Genomic DNA, 12,370 nt, shown 5'->3' with positions numbered 1-12,370 from the left:
TGCGTGTGGAACGTACGGTGGGCGGATCCATCAATTGACGTAAGCCGGCAGACAAAAGTAGGGCCACAAGTTCTGTGACTCTTAATCTGTGTAGCTTGCTGTGCAAACGCCTGATGTTAGCTGTCCCGTACAGTTGGCGCTACGCAACTTGAAGGAGTCGGCTGGCGAACAATAACCACACCGGTGACCATTTCAGAAAATATGTGGCAAATTGTTTTTAAATGAAATTAGAAGAAATGTGGGATCAGTGTTATTACTTTGCTAAACAACTTGAAAATTAATGGTGCAGGTGGAGACAACTAGGCAGGTGGGCCTGGGTGGGCGCGCCCCGGCTCAGGCTGTGTACATGCAGACATCGCGAGCTGACCGCCGATTTTGGATGGAAAACTTGCCCTGTGATCCTCCACATGATGTGAGACATATCATCATCACTCTGCACCGGCAGGAATTTTAAAAGGGTTATGCGATCCTGGGTGATTTAGCAATTCCCTAAGTCTTCTGAACTTGAGTCCGGCAAAATCTTTTTGAGATTTATCTGGTCAACGACCACGGTCTGGCGTGAGTGGCACACAGGGCCCGGGATTTGTCGGGGGAGGGGGGGGGCTCAGACCATGCTCAAAATGAGGAGGCTCTCTTAATTGGAATCCCCCCCCCCCAGTTTCGCCACGGGGGACTAGGATACGGCACCGTTATATCTGAGCTATGTTAATTGTACACTGTTAGAAATTTTCCACTGTAGTTGATGGCATTGTTAACAGAAACCTTCGAGAACTTGATGATGTTAAGTGTGGAAGTAATTCATAGAACAAGTGATAGAAAGTGGACATTTCAGTGGCGCCGGAACGATTTTCAAAGGGGGCAATTTATTAGACCATCAGGCATCAGCTATTAATGGGCCAATCTATTAAGCCCCCAAACCATTACAGGCTCTGCAAAAAGGGGGGCCACCACCCCCCCGTCGAAAAAATTCCCCGCCCTCCATAAGTCCAACATGAACCGATATTGTCGCAAAATTCCCAGAGATTTGTTTGTTTCAATATATCAGCAACAAAAATAATTGAAGAGTTCACAAAAAGAACTGAGCATCAAATATACGCTCTATCTTCGTTCTCCAGAAATACAAAAAATGAAACGGTGGGGCCAATCAAGCCCCCGCCCTCTTCCCCCGCCTTGGTCCGGTGCCGACGGTAGGCCAAGCTACTCCTTCGGCTACTGAGCACATATGGCGACCGGATTTGGTCCATATAATTATAAATGTGCTCAGCATGGAAACTGGAAACAGGACGAGAAAAGGTTATTTCCGGCAAGGGGCAACTTGCACTGGCAAACTATACAAACCATCAAATTGGAAGGGGGTAAGTTCCGAGTCCGATCCGAGAAACCATGCAATCAGCGACTCATTTTTTCACACAGCTAATTAAAGTGATTTGGATATTTCTTTTTTTTTTCATTTCCTTCTTTTTTTAAGTGTTGTTCATTTTTCGATCCATTTTTTCCAGGGGTTGGAGGTGGGGTGGGGAAGAAACTCCTTATCTGAGGAAAGTTACCCGAGATCTGATGAATTTATTATCTATCAGAAAATTGGGTTTTAGTATCCAGTCCCGTCGACAGCTCTGAGCTCGATTATTTCTGTTTGAACTCAGTTTTACAGTCAATGGTTATAACATCTGCTGGTCCGTAATGTTGTCCTTTAAAAACAGTCATAAACACGTTTTTTGTCGTTTCATGTCTGTAGTTATATTTTTGTTTCAGTTTAATCCTGCTAATATAAAGCGTTTTCCTATCAGAAATGAACTGCCATCAGGGGTGGATCCAGGACTTTCCAAGAGGGCGTGATCCCTAATTTCCAAAGGGGGAAAACGAAAAAAGCAATATTACAACGCCTACGAGCGCGTATAGCTCGAAGCCAAGCTCAGGGCTTACGGCTAGGGGTCTGGGGCCGCTGATTTTTGGAAGTTCTGGGCGATCTGCTGTGCAATTTCAGGCAGTGAATATGATGACACCTCTTTTTTTTCTTCTAGCTCCTTCCCTCTTTTTCTTCTTTTTTATTTTTCTACTTCATTTTTTTGGTGGAAGAAAAAGGAGCTTGCGCCCTGGATCTGTCCCTGGCCTTAATTAATGTCCTCCTCAAAATTCAAAGTTACACAAACTACGGAGACAGAGTACTAACTACGCGGTCGAATATTTTACGAAGCAAAACCGCAGTCTTGTTCCTGTCTCATCCTCACAAGTATAATGTTCACACGTGTGCTGGAATGTAACAGACTACAATTGAAAGTGTTGGTAATGTATTTAGCAACGCAGTTATTCAGTCAAAATGATGACGCACCGGAAAAGGTGATTCCCTTTCGATTAATGCTTGTGCGAGTTGTGGTTAGGAGGTTGATTCGAAAGACTAACGTGAGGGATCGGCGCTGAACCAGTCAAGTTTGTCAGTGTCAAGTGGGGTACATGTACATTTGATGTAAGTAAGTTTGATCCTACTTATTTGAGGACTAGGCCTATCTAGCATTTTGAATTTCGGTTTAATTTTCCAAGGCATAGGCCTACAAATAGGTGCTCCATGGCCATCATGTCAGCGTTAACATATAACAAACATCTGACATGTCTGAACAGGGTGATCAACGTAATGTTTATGTGTGTCTTGGAAAAAGAGTTCATTTCAAGTGTTATGTAAACACTTGCGTAAATCTCCATCATCTGAAAAGGACTTCATTTCACATTTTACTTTTTCATTCACAGTATTCACACTAAAGTCTTTAAAGAAGGGATATTCAGCGGCGTGGCTGTAAAGGGGGGGGGAGTTGCATGCCCCCATGAGATATCGTCTCTTTAAGTAATTAAACTGGTAGTGACTTAAAATGCAAATGTTTGAATGAGCCAAATCGTGGCCCGAATGAATTTGCCAAAAGCTTACAACGGAGAAAGAATATTGCAACAAATCAAATTCACAACATTTCAACTTGAAAGCTTGATCCAAACTGTTCAATATGAACCACAGAAGCAAAGGTCATGGGTTTACTGTAAGACCATGTACAATATCTCTTTCGAGAGTACATGTATATGTGGCTTTGATAAGAATCATCATATGGGAGGGACTTCCATCATACCGGGTAATTGTAAGGCGCAGTTTATAAAAAAAAATGTTTTGCATCCCCGCCCTTTGGAGGGCACCTCAACTATTCATGTTTTTTTCTTTTTGGAGAAGTTGGTGAAAAACAGCAAAAATGTCAACTGATCGATTTGAAAATGAAATACTTGCGAGCTATAACTTTTAAACTAATGTGGGAATCTGTTGGGGACCATGGGATCTCCAGATCAAACGTGTCTTTTAATGCCCGCAAATGGCTGTAGCCACAAATTGTACACTCACGGAAGTGGTGGCTATCTTGAAAGGGAAGAACAAAATCAAATGCCCCGCCTCCTCCCTATTTTTCAAAACCCGGATGCTAAACACTTTTACTTGGCCCAATCTGTCTCAGCATATATGTATTTCTTGCCGTGTAAGTTGTGATTCAGTTGAGTACAAACCACTGATTATTTTTTCTTTTTGTTACACCAAGATACGTGTAGTCAACAAATAACAGTAGTTTAGTCGGAATGGATGCACGTAGTAGGGAGAAGCTGTGCTACCACTACGATGCTATTGCTGCAGAGCTGAACACGGAGGATGTCCTGCTCTACTTGAACGGGACAGTCCTCTCCACTTTCGAGTGTGACAAGATCTCAGCCTGCCGGATCAAGAAGGATCGAGCCAAGGCCTTACTGGACATCCTGGTGACCCGGGGCCCGCTGGCCTACCAGCACTTCCGCTACGCACTGAAGGAGTGCTACCCACACCTGGTAGCGAAACTGGACACAGAGTGCGCCGTCCCAGAGGAGGACAGCAGCCAGCACCCCAAGAAGATTGCCTTCAGGCGACGAGACTCGCTCATCCTGAACCTGAAAACTGACGACATCCTGGCCATCTTGGAGAAAGGTGGCACCCTCAGCAAGGAAGATTGCAATCAGGTCCGAGCGGGAATGACCAAGGAGGACAAGGCCAGAGTGCTGGTCAACATGATCCCGGAGCGCGGACCAGCAGCATACAGGCAGTTCAAGCTGGCAGTCAAGGCGCACCAACCCAAGCTTGCAGATTTATTGGAGTGAGCCGATTATAGGAGGGCATGCTTCTAAGCTTGTGAAACCCCTCGATGCATTTTTCTTTGTGTTTGACATTTAGTATCAAATGCATTCATTGTCACAGGTCTAACTCTTGAAAATACATATCAAATTTTCAGTGTTAAGTTCCAGCTGGCAAGTTTTATACAGTACCGGTAGCCAAAGTTTTGGTGAAATGCACTCAATTGCAGCCAGTCACATTTTTATGCAGTCAGTGATAAAAGGAGTTTACAAGTTTGTAAACATTCATGATTTGGCACGAGTGGAAACTGGAGGCTGGAACTCCAAGTCTGTTAGCCTAGCTCAGCTACCCCTTCAGTCCATCAAAAACCCATCAGGAGGAAGGTTTTACCGTGAACTTTAGCATGGTTAGGACATCCTGTTGGCTGTTCTGGATACCAGATTTTGGTAAATAAATGCATGTGAAAGTTGGAAACTCCAGTGACTTGGGTGCCTATTCCTTAGTTCACAGGGGTTTGGCACTCTGTATTCTGATGTCATCTAAAGCCTTGAACAGGAGACTGTAGGGATGCTGCAGGACTGAGGAAGTTTCATTCTGGGCGATCCAGAAGACAACTTCCCAGTACAGATTCGTTGGTAAGGGAGAACCAAGAACACTCTCAGACTTAGAACTTTTGCCAGTTGATCCTTCACTCTGTTTCAAAATAAATACATGCATAATTTTCTTATCCTGTTCTCATTTTGAATACAAGGATTCGTCCGAGGGTTTCGCAGCATCATACAAAATCATTACATTTTCAAAAAGCATTCAAAAAAATATATAACCATGCAAAGCACAGCACAAGCAAAAATGAAATTAGCATATGTCTACCAAACTCAATTTTAATATTATATTTTTTTTTTTTAAATAAAACATCGAATTTCTACTTCTGTCCTGATACTTGGCATGTTTTGTGTGTGAATGAATTGCTAATCTGTCAAATTTGCTTTTACCAAAAAACTTTTAAGTTTCAAGAATGAAGTTTCTAATTCAAATATATACTTACTTTTACATTCTTGCATACATGTAGTTTTCATTTTACTTGAACATTCCTCTAAGTCATGTGTGAAACAGGGAGAACACAGATTCAAGCTTTTAAAATGACACTTAAACTAGAAATCAGCACTTAAAGTAAGAAATGTACTGAGGAGTTTGTATTTCTAGATTACGTACAAATCGCTATCAATGTCTTTGTTTTAAAGCTTTTGTAAATTACATGTACGTGGGTAAGAAGGTACATGTATTGAAATGGCTCCCAGAAATGTTGTGGGAGTAACCTTCATGTCAAAGGTTGTTGTAAACACAAGGAATATTGACTTGTGAAATTCAGAATGTACAGATAAGCTACAACTAAACATTTTTGAGGCTGTTTTTCATGTACAAGTACATGTACTTAAAAGTGCTTTTTAAAATTTGTTGTATCTGGCAGTGCCTGGCCATTATCTTACGAGTACAATGAGTTCCTCTGAGCAGCTCTTGTGTAAAGAGTGTACCATTGCAATGTACATGTACAAAGTGGCTGGTGCCTTTATTGTTCCAAGTGGCAAGGCAGTCGTTGACCTTTTTATGTCAAAAAGGAGTTTTCGGAGGAAACCCTCAAGCGTTTGGAGTACCGTTTTATTCTAGTGCCTTCATTGTTGGAAGTTCAGTCATTGAACTGATCTTGAAAGAGGTTGTGCTTTGGAGTTGTTCAGGAGATCCTTCCAAAGTATTTTGAGTAACAGTTTTATTCAACTTTAGAAAAAACCTACCTGTTCGGTTTTGCTGTGCGTTAACGAAGCTGTGCCTTGACTGTATGTGTTTATATTTTCGCCATTTTGTTAATATAAATGCTACAAGTGTGTTCTAAAATGTAAACAGAATGGACTGTTTTAAATCTTAATTTGACACTGTGATGTATATTTAAAACCTTTAAAATTTGTAATGGGTGACAACCGTGACATACTCTCTTATTTTATTGTGGTATGGTATAGTGGTAGTAGTATTGAAATATTTGAACTGCCACAGGTGGCGCTTTCCATCCTTTTTCCAAATGTTGTAGGTCTTCTGGTTTATTTATTAATGACTATCTGTAACTTCTATTGAATGGTATATCAAAACTATACATGAATTCTTCGAGAGGGTTGAGCACTTCTGGATCAGGGTATAATTTATTTTTCAACTGACCGTTTCACTTATTTCCCAAATATTTGCCACTGAGAATACTATTTTGTATACTGCACATACCACACTATAGTATTCAGTGATACATGAATATCAGAATACATCTACATCTACCTGTTCTTGTTTGCAACACTATAGCGTTCAGGTACATGTATCTGTTCTTAGGTTACCATAAATGGTTATTCCCTGCCCCGTGACTCGTACATTGACAAGAGGTGGTGTCCATAGTGAAATTTGTTGATACTATTGTGATGGTCATGCGTGAGTGATTTCTTTTAACCGCGTTTGTCTGACGGTGGGTTTATACCATAAAAGAGGCTCGTTATTTATCAGTATAGATTGGTGTTCACTGTGCAGCCTCTGTGATAATAACTTTTAGAGCTAAATTTCCTATATAGGCCGTATCCGAAACACTTGACTGTGGCTAAAGTACGCCTGAGTCTTCGGTTGTGGCTGCAGCCATTTCCCCTGAGTTGTGTGTTATTTCAAGCCATGGCCAAGTACTTCGGACGCAGCCAGCCTTAGCAGGTCTATAAAATTAGGTCCTGGTTAAAGTTGACTTTTGAGCTGCCTTCTCTTGTCACTTTCAAGACAGAGCAATTTTTTTTCGTACAGCAGGGTATAATTTTCTGAAGATACTAAGCACCTGGATATTTTTAAGCACAGAAACAGTGAGCTGAGCTGAATCAAATTGCATGATACCTGACAAAATGCCATGCTGCTCTTTGCTATAGTGTAAGTTCCCAACTTATGCTTTGTTCATACTTGGCGCGAAAGCGAACCACGCACCGTGAAATTCTGACGTCAGATTAAATATTCATGGTGTTAGTTCGCAAAATTTTAACACTTTTCAACGTTTTCTGAAGTACGAACTGGTCTTAACTTATATAAAATGTAATAAGCCACATTCCCTGGGGAACCTGTGTAAAATTTTCCTTGGGATTTTTTCTGACGTGCGCACAGACCAAGAAGAAATTTAACACTAAGTGGCACCATTAACTGGCTATCTGTTTCTTTGTATTTATATTATGGACTGTGGATTTAAAGTAAATCTATAGTCCTGTGTATTCTCATATAATCTGGTTACAAACTTCAAATTGGTTTATATCCGTGTGTAAGTTCGTCACCTTTTAGTGCAGTCCTATTCTTAAACAAGATATATACAAGATATATTCCTATGCCTGATGCATTATACTGTACAGCTGAATACTTGCATGTAATTGGAAATTACACAGATATTCCTTGTTTGAAATTTCTAGCGAATATGATAAAATGCAGTGTGGTCATATTACCAATGCAGCTGCTGGCGTATGTTTGTGAACATGTACCTATCTAAAGCGTTCCTTTAAAGTTTACCCAGATTGAAGAATATTGCCCGAGTATTTCGAGTCTATTACATGTATGTGCTAGTATGATGCTGCCTGTTGAAAATAACATTTAGGTCAGGTTTACTAGTAGGCCCTAGTGCGTGTGTGCTTTATTTTCTCATTTCTAAATTTAGAACATGGATTGAAATGTTGACGCCTTTTTTCTGGACTCGATACCGTAGCATATTTAAGCTCATTTTTCCTCAAAAAATGTGTGTTGGATAATAATAAAACGATCTACACAGATAAATTTGACCAATGAAGTAATTTCGTCGTACAGTTTTTTAATGTGTGTGGAATTGACTGTTTTCACGACCGCAGGTTGTTATGGAAACTGAGCATGTCACGTTAACTTTTATGCAGTGGTAAGAATAAAATGCAGAGACATAGAATGTTCCGTTCCACTCGGTTTCCCTTTGCCCCCCCCCCGAATGTCAGATTTATTTTCCGAGTGCAAGGATAAGGATGATTTCATTCCTTGACGGTGCTACCTGCACAACCAAAAGTTATTTTAAGCGGACTCAGATTACAGATTATCCTGTAGTGAAGTGTTGTGCTGTGTGTTTGGACGAACCTCCATGACACCACCCACAAGCAATCGAACAATCAGAGGATGCGCGTTTACAATTCAGATGTAATTTGATACAGCACAGTAATAGATGTTAAGTGCGCAACTTACGCAATAAAGTGTGGCGTAAGTGGAGTTACGCCTTCGCGTAAAGTTTCGTGAAATCTGCTGCAGGTGAATACGGGCGATGCGTCCGAGTCCAAGAGTTTGCAACGCGTTGACCAATCACCGCGAGCGAAATCGGTCGACTTAATGCGCGTTTGGAAGCGGGTCGACAGATTTTGAGCACTGTGATTGGTCAACGCCTTGCAAACTTTTGGAGGCGCACTGTTGTGAATCGACTGTTTATCGACAGTACTGTCGATCATGTGGCCTGAATTATTCGCCCCGGATGTGGCGCAGACGCGTCACTCTTCGCGCCAATAGTCTTTGACTGTTGTATTTGGGTGCGTTTGATTAGCTCACACGGGGGCAACCATCACCTGGGGATGGCCGGTGTCCTGTGTCAAACAAGCGAGACGGTGGGGGACGATGTTAAACACGAGACAACTTTTTAAAGCTAATCGAACCACGCAATATTATCGACCCATCGCTATACGATCGCAGAGAATGAGCTAGCTACGCCCCTCTGAGCCCATACGAAATTTGTACGATGAGTTATAATTATATCAAGGTGCATTCCACTACGACAGGTCAGATATTAAAATAACTGACACCAAGACCCCCGTCTTTTAAATGGTTCCTCTTTTAGAATGGTTTTCACTCTTTTGGATTCCTTAATTATTTTTTATTCCTGTGGAGTGGTTCCCCCTTTTTTTGGAGTGGATTTATGACGGACTCACTCTTTTAGAGAGTGAGTTTTTCATCCTTTTGCCTTTAGGGAATGCAGATGTACATCTGTATCACGATTTCATATCAGGACTTTATGTTTGATCTCCCTTTTTAGTACTATTGCCAATGTGCGGAAGCGTGTAAGGGCCACTTGCAATCGTTTTCAAGTTACTGTCTCGCCGCGGCGAGTTTTAAGCTCCTTGTCGCTACGGTAAGTTGGTACATCGAAACAAATTGGGGGCATCTAGTCCTTATACGCTTCCGTGCTAATGAATTCATTTTCGTCGTTGTGAAGTTCGAAAAATTCTTTACAATCTACCTGATGATTTTTTTTATCTCACCCTGGAAAAAGGGGTGGGTGATTCGATAGCCCCCCCCGTGTCAAAAAGTTAGGAAGGGGGGGGCTATATATCCCATCCCGTGGGATTTACGCCAATGTTCCCATGGTTGAATAGCTGACCCTCAACAATGTTGAGCCGCTGACCAAAATCTACAGAGAAAGTTTTGTCCTGATTCGTTTTGCTTGGAAAGCACATCATAATCATGGCGGCGACCCCGACGGATGCGCAAACGCAGGGAGTGTAGATGCAGCGGAGTATGCCAGTTGTATAAAACAAATACAAACCTTCAAAATGTACCTTTACACCCTTCAATTTTTGTCTCACTATTCCAAAGGATTTTTTGCTGCCTTTATGGTTTTTATGCTAATGATATTTCCATATTCATAGGCAAAACTGTGATGTCATCCTGCAGGAAAGGAATCTCAATGTTGCATCGGTTTGTGCACAATAACTGCTGAATTCTACTGGCCTCATTTTTTTCTTGGGTGATTCATTGTTGTTTAAGTACATAGCAATAAGCATATATGGAACTCTTTCTTAAAAATGTTTTTATTGAGTTGATTTGGGGTTAAAAATGTGAACAGAAAAACCCATGCACTGAACTTGTCTTCCCTGGATGGCGTAGCAGAGCAATAGCGCAGTCAGTTGTCCGGGAAAGTAATAGTAATTTTTAATGTTTTGAACATGGCGCTTTTTAACGCATTAAAGCAAGGGTGTCAGGTAATTTTTATTCTTTGAAGAGTATAAAGTTGTAGAAAAATTGGGTAATATTTTGTATAATGATTCATGTTTGTGAGTGACATAGGCCTAATAACAATATGCTCCTTATCTAGAGCCTACACTCTGGCGAACTGGGAAGGGCATGGCGTATTTTGTTGAGCACTGGTCCCGTTGAACGAGAGAGCATGAAAGTTGACCCCTGACGGCGTGCTTCCGGGGGTCCTTGGGTAAGAAAAATGATGTGCAAAATATTAGAATTTGCGATTTTTCGTTCGTTTGCTTCTGTACACAATCACCTCAGGACCAGACAAGACTAATTTGTAGAAACGGATAAATCACCTGACCTGAAAGAAAACATCCTAGCAAAAACTGACGTAAAGACCAGCGCAATTCGGTTTTCTCGCACGCAGATGAACTGTTACGGAATAACATTTTATGGTCTTTTGTTTAAGAGCAGGTAACATAATTTAATCATTTTACGATTTATAAGGGAAATAAACTTAAGGCACCTTTCCTTAATTTTATTTTATTTTTTTTTGGGGGGGGATGCGTTTTACAAGAGTAGACTCCATTAACATCAAACTAGTTAAGTTGTGCGCGTTCGGCTGTCCAAATCGCCTGGAAGTGATTATTACGGCTAGGCCCTACGCAACAACAGTAGACACCAGTATTGACGCACAATTATTATGGAAAGGCGCCTTTAGGGTTGCGCTACACCAAATACGCGCCCATAGAAAACAGTGCAAAATCGGACCGAAATATAGCGCCGCCTGTTGGCTGTCGTGAAGAGGTTGGCCTACGTTTTTTTTACTGGCCACTGAGAAAAGCCCAAGAACTTCTCAGGTCCCATCAAAATGTAATACAATGTAAAGGACTTCCGGTCAAAAGGGCGTGGCTTTGAAGTCTGTACGCTCATACCTACCGGTGCATTGATCTCGTGCCACGGACCGGTAGGTCGGATTTCATATTCACATCAAAAGAAATTACATATCTCACTGGGGAATCCCCGGACCCCTACATTATTGTAAAAACCCCTGGAATCACAAAATATTAATGAGCTCGTGCGCAGAAATACGACTTGGTGGAATGCACCCTTAGAGGAATTATCTCACCATTTATGAAAGATTATAATGTTTAAGCTAACCTTGAGTGGCCGCTGAAGAACTACATGCGTCCGGTCAACTCGACTGAATCTAGGAACCATTGACTGCAGACTGCGCTGACCTTTATTATACTGTATCTCGTTTTCAAGCAAGCTCATGAAGTGAAAACAATCGTGCATGAACAAGGAAACCTAGGATCGAACGATGGTGCCGGAAGTGAAAGGTCGTTAATGAAATTCACCCTTTACCCACCTCCAGGTGTCCTTTCCAAAACAGTGCTTGAGGAACACAAAGGTAAAATTCTGACATGAGTGTTTCTTTGGTTAAAAAAAAAAGAAGAAAAAAAGATAGCAACAAGTGCATTAAAATTTGATCAAACAGTACGGTGCACACAATCGGTCTGTTGAAGGCTGTAACGAATAACAATTTTCACACACTGATTGTAATAATTTATGCCTTTTTTCACCGACTAATGAAGAAATTTCTGAACTCGTATGCTTTGCTGACGTTTCTTATATACACAAATCAATGTATATTTCCACCGTTCAGAGGAATTTTGGGAACGTCTGAAAAAGTAATATAACTGATGCGGAATTGTGGGTAAACTGCATGGATAGTATGCCGAAGTTTTACCATGGGCAACTTAGTGTAAGTTACAAATAATTATAAATAAATGAAAAGGATTCATTCAGGCATGGTTGCATGAAACAGGCTTTTAAAAATGTTTCCCATTCTTGAATTCATTTGTGGATCCAAGGGAAGCCAGTCGGGTCGTGCCTGCCTTTTGAATGTGGGATTTTGAAATAATTTGAAAGGCATTCATTTCTAAAGCGTACAAAAGTCCCCCAAATTAAGTCTTACAACTCGACAGGCCGTAAAAGAAATTCCAATATATTTGCCCCCCCTGGATCCACCTTTGCATGAAGTGGAAAGAATGATTTCCTGAGGTAAAAGCAGGAATGTTTTTCTGCCGCAGGGCGAAGTGGAACATTTCGTCTATCGCCTCATGAAAATTATGACTGCTGCATTGCACGAATGTCTGAGGCCTGCACGCAGCAACCTCCACGATATTGCACTTAGAACATCGACCACGACCACAAACTGTTAAGCTGCCA

The 12,370-nt window shown here is 41.3% G+C and overlaps 1 protein-coding gene across 2 annotated transcripts; it reads left to right on the top strand.

The window, feature by feature from the left end:
• The first annotated feature begins 2,268 nt into the window (after positions 1-2,268).
• Positions 2,269-7,955, top strand: LOC110985975 (uncharacterized). Of its 2 annotated transcripts, none has more exons than XM_022247517.2 (2): positions 2,269-2,468; positions 3,564-7,955. In XM_022247517.2, the coding sequence occupies exon 2, from the start codon at positions 3,601-3,603 to the stop codon at positions 4,147-4,149; it is 549 nt and encodes a 182-aa protein (XP_022103209.1). In that variant the 5' UTR covers positions 2,269-2,468; positions 3,564-3,600; the 3' UTR covers positions 4,150-7,955. The 2 variants fall into 2 exon arrangements, with proteins under 2 accessions (XP_022103209.1, XP_022103208.1); XM_022247516.2 differs by having other exon boundaries at positions 2,271-2,464.
• Positions 7,956-12,370: the final 4,415 nt, after the last annotated feature.

This window comes from Acanthaster planci, linkage group LG10 (genome assembly GCF_054643075.1).
Source record: "Acanthaster planci isolate LZ-2023a linkage group LG10, COTS_SCS, whole genome shotgun sequence".
Classification (NCBI taxonomy): Eukaryota; Metazoa; Echinodermata; class Asteroidea; order Valvatida; family Acanthasteridae; genus Acanthaster; species Acanthaster planci.
Note: the sequence above shows the minus strand (reverse complement) of the source record. Positions and strands in the feature narration are given on the sequence as shown.